Consider the following 17976-nt stretch of genomic DNA (forward strand, 5'->3'; position numbering starts at 1 on the left):
GTTACTAGGATCGAAGCATCTCCCCGTCTGGGACTCTCGCTTTAATCACCCTGGAGTTGTGTAATAAATATCTGGTGAATGGAATTAAGTAAATGTTAGTCATGCAGGAAGCGATCTGTTATCTGGGGCAGGGATGGAATTAAATGCTAAATCAACCTGACCTTATTCAAATCGACCTCGCAAACTTCGGACAACTCTATCAAACGTTCCCACCTTTTGTGAGACTTCCTTCTGCCATAGCATCCTCTTTGCTACTCTTCACCTCTCTCCTCTTCCATTTCTGTAACTGCCTTGATTTCTGGCATAAAGTCCACACTACAGCTTTTTTTTTCCTTTCCTTCCTTCATTTCTCTGCCCCACATGCTATCATTCCCAAGTGTTCCTATTCAGCCCACTGAGTCTCTTCTCACTCAGGCTTTCTCATTAGAAGTCCAAGAAAACGGTTTCCTGATTAGTTTCTCTGCATCTATTCTAATTTCTTCCCAATCAATCCCATTAATGGGTTATTGTCCTAAAACAGATTTGATCAGTCACTATTACCTAAAGGAATAAAATCCAAATTTTTTACATGACCCTCTGAGCCTTTCACAACCACCTGCCAGCCAATGACCAACCAGCTCATCCCCTAGCACACCTGTTTCCCAGAAAATATCCTCCACTCATATCTTGTCCTTACCTTTCTTTCACACCCAGCTCACATACCCCTTTAGATGTGAAGCATCCCCTGGGTGTCAACACACGACAAATCACTCCATCCTTCTGCCCATGCTAAAATTCTTTATATTAAAAACTGTCCCAGTGTTGCCGTGTTTCCCTAAAAAATATAAAATGCCCTCCAGCAACCCTGTGTATTCACTCGGACATCCAGATGCTCAGTTTGGGAACGGTGGACTTTAAGACTTTGTCTTCATGTATTATCATCAAATGTTTCTGTTCACGTGGAATCTTTATTTTATTTTATTTAAAGATTTTATTTATTTGACAGAGAGAGAAAGAGAGAATAGGCAGAGAGGCAGGCAGAAGGAGAGGGAGAAGCAGACTCCCCTCTGAGCAGGGAGCCCGATGCGGGACTCGATCCCAGGACCCTGGGATCATGACCTGAGCCGAAGGCAGTCGCTTAATGACTGAGCCACCCAGGCGCCCCTTCACATGAAATCTTAATAGGTACTGTTGTGTATGCAGTAGTAACTAAAATATATGTCAGTTGGAGAGGAGGGAGGGGGAAGGACAGGAACTCATGATCTCAAATTCAAACCTGAATTAAGAAGTTAAAGATTCTTAACCACCTGGGTGGCTCAGTTGGTTAAGTATCCGATTCTTGATTTTGGCTCAGGGCATGTTCTCAGGATTGTGGGATCAAGCCCCACATCAGGGTCTGCGCTTAGCAGGGAGTCTGCTTGGTATTCTCCCCCTCCATCTCTCTCTCTCTCCACTTCCTCCCTCTCAAGAGCATGTGCCCTCTCTCTCTCAAGCAATAGATTTTAAGAAAAAATATGTATAACTCAATATTTAAAATATTAACTTAATAAACTGTAGCAGCTTGGTCATACATTAAAATATTTGAAAAAAAATCTGTTCCAATGTCTCCTTAGAGATAAGACTATACAACATATACACTATACTTGTATAATATAATAAGAAAATCAGTTTTACAGTAATGGAGTTTCCATGCATGAGAAGTGGTAGTGGGAAAAGAAATATAACGAGAAAAGAAATTGTGAATAATTTCTGAATGTAGACTGCAAATAAGGTAGTTTTAGTAGAAATTAGCTTCACTAAAATTCATTCAAGAGAGTTCTACATCCATGCAGGAAGGACTGCAGCTACAATGATATTCCTTAAGCCATATTTACACTTATTAAAGTTCTGTGGTAATTCTTGCTGATAGCAAAACAAACCAAACCTTTCATTTTAATGGAAAAGGTTTTTTTTTTTCCCCAAAACATTCCTCATCCTTCAGAGATCTCACTTCTCAAGCTACTACTATATTCTTCCTATCCTCCCAAATGTTGAAAACTACATACATTAAGACAATATTTTTGATTTTTAAAATTTTCTCCTCTGATCAACAGTCTGACACTAAAATGTTAGAATTATCAATTAGATACAAATTCCTAAGGAAGAATTAAAATTTTCTACAGAGTCCACCATGAGAAAACACTATGCTCACAGACAGAATCCTGCTAGAGAATTCTGGACTCCTTCTCTTCTCCAGCTTCCCCCTTGAGTTTCAAAAATTTTGTGCTTATGTACTGGATTCATTTGGGGATTCTGTACCTGATTATTTCTAATTCATTTAAGAAATCTTCCAGTATGCTATTTATCTGAAATGGATCTTCGTTACAGAAAGAAACACTAAAGTGATAGTTTACTGGGGATTTCATTTGAAAACCATTTTCTTCAGCCATCCCCCCACCCACCTACTCTGGTACGCCAGCTGTTCTCTGTATTTAAGAATCCGGCTCTTTTTTTTTTTTTTTTTGGTCTTTTTTTTCCTTCTTTGTTCATTTCTTTCTTAAATTCCTTATGTAAGTGAAGTCATATGGTATTTGTCTTTCTCAGACTGATTTATTTCACTTAGTATAATATCCTCTAGGTCCATCCATGTTGTTGCAAATGACAAAAACCTCATTCTACTTTACGGCTAATATTTCACTGTGTATACATGCTACTACTTCTTTATCCATTCATCTATTGATGGACACTTAACGTTGTTTCTGTGACTTGGCTATTATAAATAATGCTGCAATAAACATAGGGGTGTATATATCTTTTTGAATTAGTGCTTTTACGTTCTTTGAGTAAATACCCAGTAGTGGAATTATCAGATCATATGGTAGTTCTATTTTTAATGTTTTGAGGGACATCCATACTGTTTCCACAGTGGCTACACTATTTCATATTTCATATTCCCACTATTTCATATTCCCATCAACAGTGCATGAGGGGTCCCTTTTCTCCACATCCTTGCCAACACTTATTATTTCCTGTCTTTTCGTTACTAGCCATTCTGACTGGTGTAAGGTGATATCTCACGGTAGTTTTGATTTGCATTTCCCTGATAAGTGATGTTGAGCATCTTTTCATGTGTCTGTTGGCCATCTGACTGTCTTCTTTGGAGAAATGTCTATTTAGGTCCTCCACCCATTTTTAATCAGATTATGTGTTTCTCTGTCATTAACTTGCAGAAGTTCTTTATATACTTTGAATATTAACCCGTTATTGGATATATCATTTGCAAATATCTTCCCCCATTCAGTAGGCTTCCTTGTTTTGTTGATAGTTTCCTTTCTTGTGCAAAAGCATTTTATTTTGGTGTAGTCCCAATAGGTTATTTTTGCTTTTGTTTCCCTTGCCCAAGGAGACATCTAGAAAGATTTTTCTAAGGTCAATGTCAAAGAAATTACTGTCTATGTCCTTTTCTAGGATTTTTATTGTTTAAGGTCTCACATTTAGGTATTTAACCCATTTCAATTTGTTTTTTGTGTATGGTATTAGGAAGTGATCCAGTTTCTGTCTATTGCATGTAGCTGTCTGATTTTCCTAGCACCACTTGTTAAAGAGACTGTCTTTTCCTCATTGTATATTCTTGCCTCCTTTGTCATAAATAAACCATGTAAGCATGAGTTTATTTCTGAACTCTCTATTCTGTTCCATTGTTCTGTGTGTCTATTTTTGTGTCAGTACCATACTGTTTCAATCACTAGAGCTTTGTAGTATGTCTTAAAATCTAGGATTGTGGTACTTCCAGCTTTACCGCTATTTCTCACGATTGCTTCGGCTATTTGGGAACTTTGTGATTCCATGCAAATTTTAGGATTACTTGGTTTTAATTCTGAAAAAATCCATTGGTATTTTGATAGGAATTACATTAGATCTATAGATTGCTTTAGGTAGTATGGACATTTTAACAATTTAATTCTTCCAATCTTTGAGCATAGTATATCTTTCCATTTATTTCTGTCATATTCAGTTTCTTTCATCAGTGTTTTATAATTTTTGGAGTACAAACCTTTCACTTCATTGGTTAAGTTTATTCCTAAGTATTTTATTATTTTTGGTGCAATTATAAATGGAATTATTTTCTTAATTTCTCTTTCTGCTACCTCATTATTAGTCTCTAGAAATGCAACAGATTTCTATATATTCATTTTGTATCCTATGACCTTACTGAATACATTTATCAGTTCTAGTAGTTTTTTGGTAGATTGAAACCATTTTTAAGATATGATGGGAAATTCACAGTCCCATATAGAAAGTTTGCTATACTACTTTAAATTTAAGAAATAATGATGTATTGAAAGGCATGTTTGAAATGTTTAGGAAAGCTCATGAAACCACCCACCTGTAAAGGTGTTCAATTACAGCTGCCAACGTTGCTTGGTTGACCCCTGGAAGAGTACGTATAAATGCTCCATACTTTTTAATTCTTTCCTTGTCATCCTGAGTATCTAGAGGTTAAAAATAAAACAAAACAAAAAACAATTTTAGGCCTAAACCAAGAGTCTGTACTACAAATTTGCCTTTTAACAGTATTTTAAAACAGTAGTCATTATTGTATTTCACTAAGTTATCTAATCAAATTTCAACAGAATAAACATTCAAACTTCTCTAATAATGGAAAAGCATTTACATCAACATTACATGATAATAAGCTACAGTTTTAATACTTTCTGATTAAAAATGAAGCACTTTCAAAACCCAGGTTTGCGTTTTATCTTCCACTTTACGAACAACTGAACTTCAACTAATAGGAATATATTTAATTAATAACTCAAATTGGAGTACAAATTGCGAGATAAACCAAAAGTACTTTCTTTGGCTATGGAAAGATTTCACTATCTGTTATTTGAAAATGACATTTCTGATTTCTTCTCTTTGTGAAATCACAAAAATCTTACCAAAACTATGAACCATCCCAAAGCTATGAACTGCATTACCCCGCAGATCCATGTATAGGGCCTTTTACAAAGCCTGGCACCTCCAACTCCTTGGAAAAGGGAGGGGGTAATGAAAGAAGTCATGTGCAGGCGCTGAAAACTATTACACAGACTTAGAGTAGAATGGACCCTCTGTTATGGAAAGGAGGATGAAAAGGAATTATGCTTCCTTATCCTAACTCCAGAGGTTAAATACTTGGAGAAACTAGACCCAGGAACTCCCAAAGTTTTAGACTCTAGAAGATGTATAGTGGTGGTCTGATCTGACCTGCTAGCTCATAAGAGAAATGAAAGGCCATTCTTCAAATAAATAACCCTTGTGCTGACTTTGTAACTTAAGGGAATTGCACTTATATATTCCCTTGTAATTCCCAACTACCTTTGGAAACAGGACTTTTTCATTTTCTGCTTAGCCCTACCTATTCTATTCACAGAAAGACAGTAGCACATTAATGATTCTTTAAAAGTACACAGTCACTTGTAAAGGGCATTAGGATCCCTGGGGAGGTAAGAAACTCTGTGGCACATTTCTGAAGTAGACTCCTATTCAAAACTGTAACTGATAGCTCTTTTGTTCTGATTTAGCCTGCCTGTAAGGTCTCCGAAAGTAAACGTGATCATACTGACTTAAGCGTGCTAGTAGATGACTCTCTAAAAGCAAGAGTGGAAAACACCCAAATTACATTCAAAGGACTATACTGGAAGTGAATGAAGAATTATCTATCATCTCTAGTACAATCCAAATATTTACCCTCTTCTCATCCAGTTTCTAACTGTAATGGTATTTATTCAATAAAATGTAATTAATTCTACTACACTTACTATAAGAAGTCATGCTAGTACAGCATATTTTCACGAATCTAATAAGGATAAAATAGATGATATTTTCAAAGTAAAGCTTAAGCAATTTGAAAGTAAAACTTAAGATAGATTTCAGGTCATATAGAAAATACAAGGAACTGTTCAGCTAGCCACAGACTTCAATTTAATGGTGTTCTTAGAACAGATCATATATCATATAAATAAGTGGTATGACACTGCAAGGCATTCTTTGCCTCAGTGCACAGGACCCACGAGAGCTCTCCTACGAGGTCACCACAAACATTCCGGTTTATTCTTGTCAGATCCAACATAGGGCACTTCTGACAAGTCAGGGCTATGCTGGATCTAAAAGCAAATGACTTTAAGGCTATCTGACCTAGTATCCAAAACCTTCTCCAAGAATTCACATACAAATAAAAGGTGAACACATAACTCTTTGACACATGCTACTATCTACCAACTACCTCCCCCTGACAACATTAAAGACATCTTTGTCATAGAACCTGGTAACTGAGCAAAAGTCTATTTGCCTCAAATTTTTGATAACTGATTTTACAACAAAGACAAATTATAAGCCTTTATCGAGATGCTATAATTTCATAGTTATCAATTACAAAGAAATCTTTCTGAAATAAAAATGAGGGTGGCAAGATAACTGAGCTTAAAGAGATATATTATCTAATTCCATATTTTATATCCCATGTAATTATGCAATCAACTCTCTTTTTGATTGGAGTTGAACCTATTGATTTGAGAAATATCAAGAGGCAAATAAAAGCCTTCTGAACTGGTAGTTAAAAAAGAAAAGCTTTATTTTAATAACAATCCCACTCCCTACTTGCTGACACTAATACAGGTCATTCTTGGGATAATTTTTCAACCTGTGGATGTTTTATGACATCATTTCCACATTAATCCCTTAAAATATATTTATATTTGAGATTAAACAAATACTTTCACTGAAAAAGCCCATTTCTCAACAGAGGAATATCATATAGTGAAATTCAAAGGTCACTTTTGCAAAAAATCTTGAAACAGATTAAATGTACAAGTGAGAAATATATTAGTAAATTATGGTAAAAAATTCAATATTTTTAATTAAAAAAATGAAGATTGAAAATCATTTTTAAAAACTGTAAACATATGAGAAATGTTTGTGGTTTATTGATATAATAAGGATTATATATAAATTATAGGTGTAGGGACAAAGACTATAAAATAATATATAAGAATTAAAATTGTTCTATTAGAGAGATGGGATTAAAAGTAATGTTTACATTTAAGTCTTCATTTTTGTAACGTTTTTGTAAAAGGAGTTATTTTGAATTAATGGATGTAAATGTAGGTTTTACTGAATCAATTTAACCCAATAAGTGATTAAATAAACTACTTTTCTAGGGTCATTTCTTAAATAGTATAAAGCTTTTTTTAATTAATGAAAGAAAAATGAAGAAAGAAAGAGTTAAAAAAAAATACTGTTATGTACCCTTACAGAGGTAAATGATAGAGGTGAAGAGCCAATGGGGAAATGAGATAAAACAAATCTTATATTACACCTTTCATTTTAATCTTAATGAGAAATTAATAGCATACATGGACTTGACCATAACACTTCCAAAGTTAAAGCAAACACTAAGAAATCTGAAAACTAAGAATTACTTTAACATACTATTTAGCAATTATTACTATAAATTTATTTTGAGGTAGATATAAACAACTATTGATATTTGCACAATTTCTGTTCTAAGCCAATATGTACATTTTTCCTTTCAATTAAATTCTCAGATTAAAGATTTTAAAAATATAATTATCAAATTAGAAGGCAAGCATTTATTATATTCTATATTATATGTATTACCTAAAGCAGAGATCCAATATGGATAGAGCTCCTTTGTAAGAAGTGCATCATCAATGTCAGAGAGAAATTTTTTCAGCACGCCTGTCACATCTTCAAGCTGATGTTTTCCAGCTCTCAATTTAAAGCTTCTTGCATCCTTTTTGAAACTCTCCAGGAGTTCACTTATGTGCAAAGGATCACCATTCTTTTGATAGATATATTTGCACCCTAAACCTTTGTTTAAAAAAAAAGTTATATGAAAAAAAGTCAAAAATCAAAATCCACTTTTATATCTCAGAAATAGAAAATTTTTGTGTTGGGATATTAAGCAAGACAAAATCATTACCCAAGAGTTGATATAAACATGCATGAGGGAAAAAGCCTCCCCAGCCCACTAATTTTAGTATTTAAAATGTAAACCTGATGAGCTATTTCAGCCTCAGCTGTCAGCAAACCCCTGGTCAGCCCTTCCCCCAGTTTTTCATGGTATCTGCAAATGTTCTTTTACCACAGGTACCCTATCTTCACTTTGTCTCCCAGAATTCAAGCTTGTCTCCAGTTTCACCAGTAAAGAGGCTCTCTGGTATATTTCTTAACCGTCTGTACTCGTATATTAATTTCTGTTTCACATTTTCACCTTCTTCTAGATGAGATAGTTGGGTCGTCTTTTTTGTTCATTTTGTTTTGTTTTTTTGAGGGGGGAGAGGGGCAGAGGGAGAGGAAGAGAATCTCAAGCAGGCTCCACACCCAGAGCCCAACATGAGGCTCAATCTCCCAACCCTGAGATCATGACCTGAGCTGAAATCAAGAGTCAGACACGTAACCAACTGAGCCACCCAGGCGCCCCAAGGGTCATCTCCTTTTCAAAGTTATTGATTCATTAAGTGCCCTATATAAACAAAGGGGGGAGGCATGGTTAGTAAGAGGAAGAAGAGTAAAGAGGAGTGATTGTAATGATGATGATACAAAAAAAATTAAATGCTCCCTTGCCCCCCCTCCCAGGTCTCTGGTGTCTCCTCCTTCCAAAACCCCGCTGAATTTCCTGTATTTATTCTCCTACCATCTCACCTTCCTGTTCATCCTTGAACCACAATCTTGCTTCTGTGCCCAATCCCCACTCTACTGGGACCATTCTTCATCAAGAATTCCAATGACATCCTACTTTCTATATGCTTTTCTATTTTTATCCAATGAGAATCCCCTGCACTATTTGACATTCCAAATGAATCCCTGCTAAAATTCTTTTAATTTCATGGCTTTCATGACATTATGATCCCATATCTTCCTCCCCCCTTCCTCTATGATAACTCTTCCAGTCCTCTAGTTATACAACCACGTAGTATTTACTAATCATTCCAGAAATCCATCCTCAAGTCTCTTCCCAATTCCCCAAAAAATACTCTGGGTGAACCCATCCAACTTTATCACTTCAACTACTACGTACACATTTTCACCCAGGTTTTCATTTCTAAGATGTCAAACATACACACACACACCCTTTAATATACAGATTCTTTATAAAATACCTGTAACACACACACACGATTGTCATGGACAAATCAAAAAAATCTGAGGAATCAAGTCTCCTGCCCCATTTGCTATGTCACCTACCAATCCCAATACATTCTTTATCTTGTTTCTGTATCTCAATACATGGCAGTGCCTTCTCCCCAGTTCTCTGTAAGTCAGAACTTTTCTTTCTCATTTACAGTATTAAAATGAAACAAAACAAATGTCACATATATTTTTCATCACAACCTTGCTCTCAAAACTGTCCCCCTTTTTCCATCTCACGTACTGTTATTTTTTGCACTTGATTCCTCACTACATTTTCAAAACACCCTGCCGCTATTCTTGGGCAGCTCTCCAGTCCGCCTCCACACTGATAACAGCTTGATCCGAGATACAGGTCTGCTGGTGTTACCAACAGGCTTAAAAAACTGCATACCACCTTCCCACTGCCTAGAGGGCAAGTTTGTGTATATATTACAACATTTAAGGCTCTACATGAATAAGCCTAACCCTCCTGCCTCTTATCTCTGGTTCTTCCAACACTAAGCTCTGGCCACATTTAACTACACAAAGTTCCCTCAACAGATGACTTCCCCATGGTCGCACCCTGTCCCTCCTCCTAGAGTCCTTATTCCCTTCTTCTAACTAGCTCCTGTTTTCTCTTAATCATGGTAGGCACCACATCTCACCCATGAAGCTCCCTATGACCACCCCTACTCTGGGTGAAATTCACCCTGTACCAACCCCTGAACCTCTCTACCACAGAATTTTGTACACTTGAGATGTAACTGCCCAGCTGTTTGTCTTTGATTCAAAAAATGTGTAAAAACCTAGAAGGCAAGGATGTCTTGCTCTCTGCGTACAGTTAACTACACTATGGCTAGAACTTAGTAAGCATTCAATAAATGATTATTTAATGCAAGAATAAGCAAATTCTACAAAAACAAAAAAATTGGGACTAAGTTTTTGAGATATTATGTTCCTAGTTGAGTGAATTTCTAATAGCTAGTCCTCAAATAAGTTAACTGCATGTGAATTTAAAAATTTTGTTTACATAAATTAATTTCCCCAAAAAACTACTATAACACATTAAAAAATTAAAACTCTAAAAATTTGACTGTGAACTTGGTCAAGTTCAAATCTTGACACTGTGAACACAAAAAATTGGTCTTCAGATTTTACTTATTTGAGAGAGAGAGCTAGAGAGCACAAGCAGGGGAGAAGGAGAAGCAGGCTCTCCACAGAGTGGGGAGCTTGATGCGGGGCTCGATCCCAGGACCCTGGGATCATGACCTGCGCCCAAGGCAGCTGTTTAACCGACTGAGCCACCCAAGCACCCCTGGCCTTCAGATTTTAATACAAAGGTCAGGAAGTTCAAAATAATTGCTGTTGTAAGCTCTGAGTCAACCATCTGCATTCTATTAATCACTGGGCATTTTCTAAGTGCATATGATATCTTCCCTTCTATACATGCTGGCAACATTGGATTTTCCCCATGTTCTGTTCATTAAAAACCAAACCAAACAAAACATAGAGTCTTTCATTGGCTTTATTACTTTAATATGCAAGTTAATGTACCTTGTGCCAGAGTTACAAAGTAGTTTTAATGTATGAAATTTGGTTGAAAACAATCTAATGCTTAATGATTTTAAATTCAAAGAAACACCACAAAGAAACTTCTGATTTCCCTAGAGAAACATTAAATTAGATACACTGGAGCTAGAAGAGTTATTTTAATCATTTCTCAGCTTAAGAAAGACCCTATGCCATTATGAAACTAACATGATGTGAAAATTCCCAATGAGGTTATGCTCTTGCTAAAACATAGTATGTGTGTAATTCATTTATACCTACGAAATTCAAGTGCGCTAATAAGGAATGGCTAATAAGTGAAGACCATAACCTTCCTCCTCCCCCATTTTCGTATAAACAGATGATTACCATTGATAAGGAGAACACAGACATACTATCATAGGAAGAAATTTCATAGAGTAATAGACACATAATGTGATTACATACATATTTACAGTAGATATATAATTCAAACCTATATAATTCAAACAGTGAATCTGAGTATCAATGATACCTGTACTTGGATTACATGTGAAATAAACAAAATACATAAAATGGCACTCTCCCCAGAAGAAAATAGATTAATGTATGTATGTTATAAATTTAATTTCTAAAAATTATTTTCTTCGTGGCCTTTGTTATTTTTGACATTTTGCTCGTATCAGTTTATTGTCAGTTCTCACACTAAAACCCATGATTCACGGCTTTGTCTTTAACTTCTTACTCCCATTGCTGTATTTCCAGCACCAAGATCGACGGCTGGCACACAAGGACAATAAATAAGTAAGAAACTAATAACACAATGTTTTACAGCAGCTCTCACGGATTACACCCTCTTTTCAAATTAAAAACACCCAAGGACATTTCTAATATTGAGAGAACAAAAATAAAAGTTAATTGCTTTTCAAAATATAAGATCAATCATTTTACTTTTCCACATTTGTAATCTAAATCAATGGCACTTATCTACAGATTAACAGGTAGAAAACATTTTTATATTAAAAATATAGTTAACAAATTTCTACCTTTTAGAGTATTAAGGAAATACGTAGCAGAAAGAAGGAATTTGAGGAATTCAAAGTAATTTGAAAATAAACATGAAAAATCAAGGCATATTTTATTTACTTTTCAGGGACATCTAAAATACTATCATAGCATATTAAATTAAAATGAAGCTAGACCATGTATGTGTCAACCAGCTGTTTTTTACTTGCAAGCTATTCATAAAAATGCCTGTTAAAATTAAGTCAAAACTATTACGATAACCATGATTCTTAATGTAAACATGTGAACAAGAGCATGTTGAATGAAATAAATGAACACACAGACTTTGAATGTATGGCACCAAAAAAATAAATTCCTCTACATACTGTCCCATAGTTTTCCACTTCCAAAAACATGCTTATGGGGCAACCCTTTGCCTTTTCCTAGACTTTACTGTAGGCTTGTAACCTCTTAAAAACATAGTCTTCAACCTATTTCTAATATACATTTTATAATATAGATTCTTTCTATCTGGCATTTAAAATTTTTATGCATGTGAAAGAAGAAAACAGTAAAAGTACATTACGTAATTTGAATTTTATTGGGAGAAGGAATGGCATTTGGCTGAACAGGGACTACGTTTTTATTTTTCACGGATGTATTTACAAATATAAAGAGCTCTAATGCAGTCCAATGGAGGTACCACTTAAAAACTCTAAGAATGATAGTATGAGTTCTGGGGGTTGAATAAAAACTCTGTGATACTTACCATACTGTGTAACAAATGCTATACAGCTGTTCACAATAATGGGAACGTCATTTTTGCTGAGCTGCTGATCCTGTAATGCATTACCATCTGTACCTGCTGCTTTCTCAATTGCGGTATGCCAGACTGTGAAATCCAACTTGGTATGCCCATGGATGTATAATGTTCTGTAAAGTTTAAAAGCATTTCAAATTATAATCTGGATGTTGTTTTTTTTTAATTCTTACTTCTAGACAGATTATCCTTAAATCCATACAAATGTGATTTTGTCTCATCCGTGAGAAGAAAACCCCTCTGTCTACCACTAGCTTCCATTCCATCTCTCTTTTGCCTGTGCAGTTACATCTCTCCAGGAAGTACAGAAGTTCTCTGAATTCATGGTCTCACCTCCCTTCATTTCCTGACCCCTTTTATTTTGTTTCTGAATAACTGAACTGAAACTACTCTGGCCAACATCATGGGTGACTGGATTTTGTGGCTACATTTTTCAAGATTTTTAAAACTGTCGATGATTTCATTTCTTAAGAAAAAAAAATACATTTTGGCTTTTGTAATGCAATTCTTTCTGGTTTTTCCTCCTGTCTTTCTGGTCACTCAATTCCTACACAAGCTCACTTCCTCTTTTTGAACCTCAGTGCACTTGCATGAACTCCAAGGACTGTGCAAAGACCTGTCATTCATCCAGGCCAGTGGTTTCAGCCCTCATCTGGAGGTGGTAACTCCAAATCTCTATCTCCAGGTTATAACTTTATCTCACAGATCAGATCTCCATGTGACTGAAAAGCAAGAGCATAAAGCAGCCAAGAGACTGGAAAATGTAATCACCTCTCAAATTCAAATTTTCACTCTGCACTTGCTTCCTTTGTGATCTGGAACAAGTTATCAACCTTCTTTGGGCCTCAGTTTCATCAGTGGCAAAATGAGGGTAATAATAGTATACATCTCAACACTCAGTGAATGTAATATTAATAACTAAGTAGTAAACCATAATACTAATTAATATTAATTTTTGGACACCCTCATCTTAATGTGCCACAGTTATCTCAAAACTTTCTCTTTCTCCTACCAAACTGGTACTGAAATTCTCCACTTATCCCACCAGAAATCTAGGATTTTTTTTTTTTTAAGAGACAGAGAGTGTGCACACACACATGCAAGTTGTGGGGGGAGGGAGAGAATTTTAAGCAGGCTCCACGACCAGCATGTCTAACACAGGGCTCAATCTCATAACCCTGAGACACCCAGGCACCCCAGGATTAATTAATTTTAAATTGGCTCCCACCCCCCCCAACCCCATCACTGCCACATGAATTCTGTTGATTCTTGTTCCTGAATATATTTACTCTGCTTCCTCTTCATTCTGACATTGTTTGATTTCAGGTCTTCACACTGCTCCTTAAGGTCGCTAAAATGCCTCCTAATAAACCTGCTTTCCCACTTCTCCACCTCTCTAATCTCCACTCCTCAGGGCTGCCAGAATGATCTAATATGCAAAACTAATCTCAAGACTGAGAAATGTAACTGATCTACCTAATACACAGAAACAGAGAATTAGGCAAAATAAGACAGAGGAATATGTTCCTAATGAAAGAACAAAACAAAATCTCAGAAAAACTAAACAAAACAGAGATAAGCAATCTATCTGATAAAGAGTTCAAAGTAATGGTCATACCACTAAATCAGCTTTGCAAGAAATACTAAAGGGGATTCTTTGAGTGGAAAGGAAAGACCAAAAGTGACAAAGACAATAAAGGATCTGAGAAAATCTCCAGAAACAACACATAATAAAATGGCAATAAATACATATCTATCAATAATTACTTTAAATGTAAATGGACTAAATGCTCTAATCCAAAGACATAGGGTGTCACAGTGAATAAAAAAACAAGACCCATCATTATGCTGTCTACAAGAGGCTCATTTTAGACTTAAGGACACCTACAGATTGAAAATGAGGGGATGGGAGCACCTGGGTGGCTCAGTTAAACGTCTGCCTGGGATCGAGCCCCACATCAGGCTCCCTGCTCAGTGGGGAGCCTGGTCCTCCCTCTTGTGTGCTCTCTGTCAAATAAATAGATAAAATCATACCAAAAAAAAAAAAAGAAACAAAAGAAAGAGAGGGGATGGAGAAACATTTATCACACAGATGTACGTCAAAAGAAAGCTAGAGTGGCAAATACTTCTATCTGACAACCTAGACTTTAAAACAAAAGGCTGTAAGAACAGATAAAGAAGGATACTATATCATAATAAAGGGGACAATCCAACAAGAAGATCCAAAAATTATAAATATTTATGCCCACAACATGGGAGCACCCAAATATATAAAACAATTAATAACAAACATAAAGGAACTAATTGATAATAATGCCATAATAGTAGGGGACTTTAACACCCCGCTTAATCAATAGATAATCTGAACAGAAAATAAACAAGGAACCAATGGCTTTGATTGACGCTAGACCAGATGGACTCAAAGTAAGGATCATAAAGATATTTACTAAAATCAAAGGAGAAATAAATGAACACAGGTAGAACTTCAATGAAGAGGAAGAAAATATAAAAAAGAATCAGGGCTGAAGAATATAGTAACTGGAAGGAAGTTAGGAATCAACAGCAGATTAAAAGATGCAGGAGAATGGATCAGTGCAGAGGAATGGAAGACTGAGGAATGAAAATCACCCAATCAGAACAGCAAAAAGAAAAGGTAATTTAAAAAGTGAGCATAGTTTGAGGGACCAATGGGACAACGTCAAGTATTCAAATACTTGCATTATAGGGGTCCCAGAAGGAGAACAAAGAGAAAAAAAGACAGAAAACCTATTTGAAGAAATAATGCTTAAATACTTCCCTAACCTGGTAAAGGAAACAGACATCCACGTCCAGGAACAGAGTCCAAATAACATGAACCCAAACAGACCCACACCAAGACGTATTATAACTAGTATAAAGAATTAAATCGAGACTCTTAAAAGCAGCAAGAGAAAAACAACTATTTACATACAAGGAAACCCCCTTATGACTATCAGCTGATTCTATAACAGAAATTTTACAGAAGGGAGTAACATGATATATTCAAAGTGCTGAATGGGAAAAAAAAAAAAATACAACCAGGAATACTCTACACCCAGCAATAGTAAAGGAGAGATAAGAAGTTTCTCAGATAAGCAAAAACTAAAGGAGTTCATCAAACCAGCTACAAGAAATGTTAAAAGGATGTCTTTAAATAAAAAAGAAAAGGCCATAACTGAAATTAAAAACTATGAAAGAAAAAAATATCTCATTGGTAATGGTAAATATATATAGTAAAGGAAGAGGATCTAGCTACCGATATAGCTAGAATGTAGATTAAAAGACAAAAGTAGTAAAATCATCTAGGACTACTAAGATAATAATGTGTAAAATGTGATTATCAAAAACAGAAAATGTGGTAGGGGGTAGGCAGTTAAAATGTAGTGCTTTTAGAACATGCTTGGGCGTAACCATTAACTTAAAGCAAACTACTATACACTAAGGATATTACATATGAACATCATGGAAACCAAAAACCAATTATCTATAAAAGCTGCGCGCGCGTGCGCACATGGGCACGCGCACACACACACACACACACACAAAATGAAGAAAAAGGAATACAAACAACACCAGGGACCAAATGTCACCAAATCCTAAGGGAAGAGAGAAGAAAGGAACAAACTACAACAACAACAGAAAACAATGAATAAAATGGCAATAGGTACACATCTATAAATAACTACAATAAGAACTAAATGTTGCAATCAAAAGAGAAAGTGGGAGGGTGAATGGATTATTAAAAAGACATATGTATGTATGTATGTATGTATATGCGCTGTCTATAAGAGACCCACTTCAGATCTAGAGACACACACAGACTGAAAGTGAAGGAATGGAAAATGATATTCCATGCAAATGGAAATAAAAAGAAAGTTGGTGTAGCAACACTTTATATTAGATAAAACAGACTTTAAAACAAAAAAATGTAACAAGGGACAAAAAAACACTACATAACGATAAAGGGATCAACCCAACAAGAGGGTAGAACACGTGTAAATATTTGCACACCCACATATGGACGCCTAACTATATAAAGCAAATATTAAGACATAAAGGAAGAAATTGACAGTATATGTGTATACATATATATGTATGTTTATATGTATATGTTTATATGTTTGAATGAAACATTACTGAGCCATAAAAAAGAATAAAATCTTGCCATTTGTGACAACATGGGTGGACAGAGGTGGTATTATACTAAGTGAAATACGTCAGAGAAAGACAAATATCATATGATTTCACTTAAATGTGGAACTGAGGAAAAAAATAGACCCTTAGATACAGTGAATAATATGGTGGTTGCCAGAGAGGAGAGTGAAGGGATGGGGAAAACAGGGGAAGGGTACAAACCAAGTAGAAAATAAGAGGTACAAACTTCAAGTTAAAATAATGTGACACAGGGATACAATGTACTACATAGGGAATATACTAATATGTAATAATCTTTTATGGTGACAAATGGTAGACAGGTTTATTATGGTGATCACTTCACTATATATATAAAGGTTGAACCACTACATGTACACCTGAAACTAACATTACGTGTCAACTACACTTCAATTAAAAAAAATTAAAAATGAATTGATAAATAAATAAATGCAAAGCCAGCGGCATAATTTTCTAGTTATTTCCCTTCTACAGCTCCGGCGTTTTCAAGACTAAAAGGCCTTTATGATCTGGCCCATACTTTCCCCTCCAACTCTGCCGGTCTCCTACACTAAAGACACACTTAAAAAAAAATCCACATGTTATTGCAATAAATATTTCCTGATCTTTGGCTGGCTACTCCAACTCTCTCCCAAGTATAGTCCAGGTAACCCTCCCTGACACTCTATCCCTAATAGCCTATCCCTAAGATCCAGATGCTTAGTATGTGTGTCCCTTCTTAATTATGAATAGCTGATTTGCCCTCTATTATACCATCTATGTATAAATGTTTTTGCAAGCCAAACTTGGCACAGACAAGCAAGGAAGAAAGCATTTTGGTATGTCTAGTCATAAGCACGGTGCACGGCATTTTGCGGTACATAAGTTTTTTAAGTCCTATTACTAGATATGAAAAATTTCACTTGAAAAACAAGTTAAAAGTAATCACTGATGTATATTTATATCAAAGTAAAACTATTTGATCTTGATTTCAAACTCTGAACAGGCTACTTTGGGTTCAACTAAAGAGAAAGAAATGAGCTGCATGAACACTAGGTTGTTTTTCGTTTTGTTTTGGGGGAGCTCATCTTTTACATTCCTGGTAATTCACTAGCCCTAATTTAAAAAGAAAATAAAAGTCCACCTTTCTTTCCTTCAGTTTCTTCTCTATAAATGTTTCTCTAAGAAGATAAAGTTAGCAGCTTTACTACACACACTGCTAACATCTTCTGAACTTGCTAGAACGACTACTTCTTCCCTGACATGCATGCCTGTAATCTTCATCTCTTGCTTTCTGACATATGTATCTATTGTTCTTA

General features: G+C 35.5%; 1 protein-coding gene across 8 annotated transcripts in view; it reads right to left on the reverse strand.

Annotated features, from left to right (window-relative positions):
* Positions 1–17976, reverse strand: part of ARAP2 (ArfGAP with RhoGAP domain, ankyrin repeat and PH domain 2) — a 181163-nt gene that overhangs the window by 58602 nt on the left and 104585 nt on the right. For all 8 annotated transcript variants that reach the window (XM_073891514.1, XM_073891516.1, XM_073891517.1 and 5 more), the window contains 3 exons: positions 12437–12600; positions 7621–7833; positions 4346–4451 (listed from right to left, as the gene is read on the reverse strand). In XM_073891514.1, coding sequence (XP_073747615.1) covers positions 4346–4451; positions 7621–7833; positions 12437–12600 — 483 coding nt within the window. The remainder of the gene's footprint in view (positions 1–4345; positions 4452–7620; positions 7834–12436; positions 12601–17976) is intronic.

This window comes from Callorhinus ursinus, unplaced genomic scaffold (assembly GCF_003265705.2).
Source record: "Callorhinus ursinus isolate GAN/ISIS: 27379988/994484 unplaced genomic scaffold, GSC_fseal_2.0 scaffold4, whole genome shotgun sequence".
Taxonomy (NCBI): domain Eukaryota; kingdom Metazoa; phylum Chordata; class Mammalia; order Carnivora; family Otariidae; genus Callorhinus; species Callorhinus ursinus.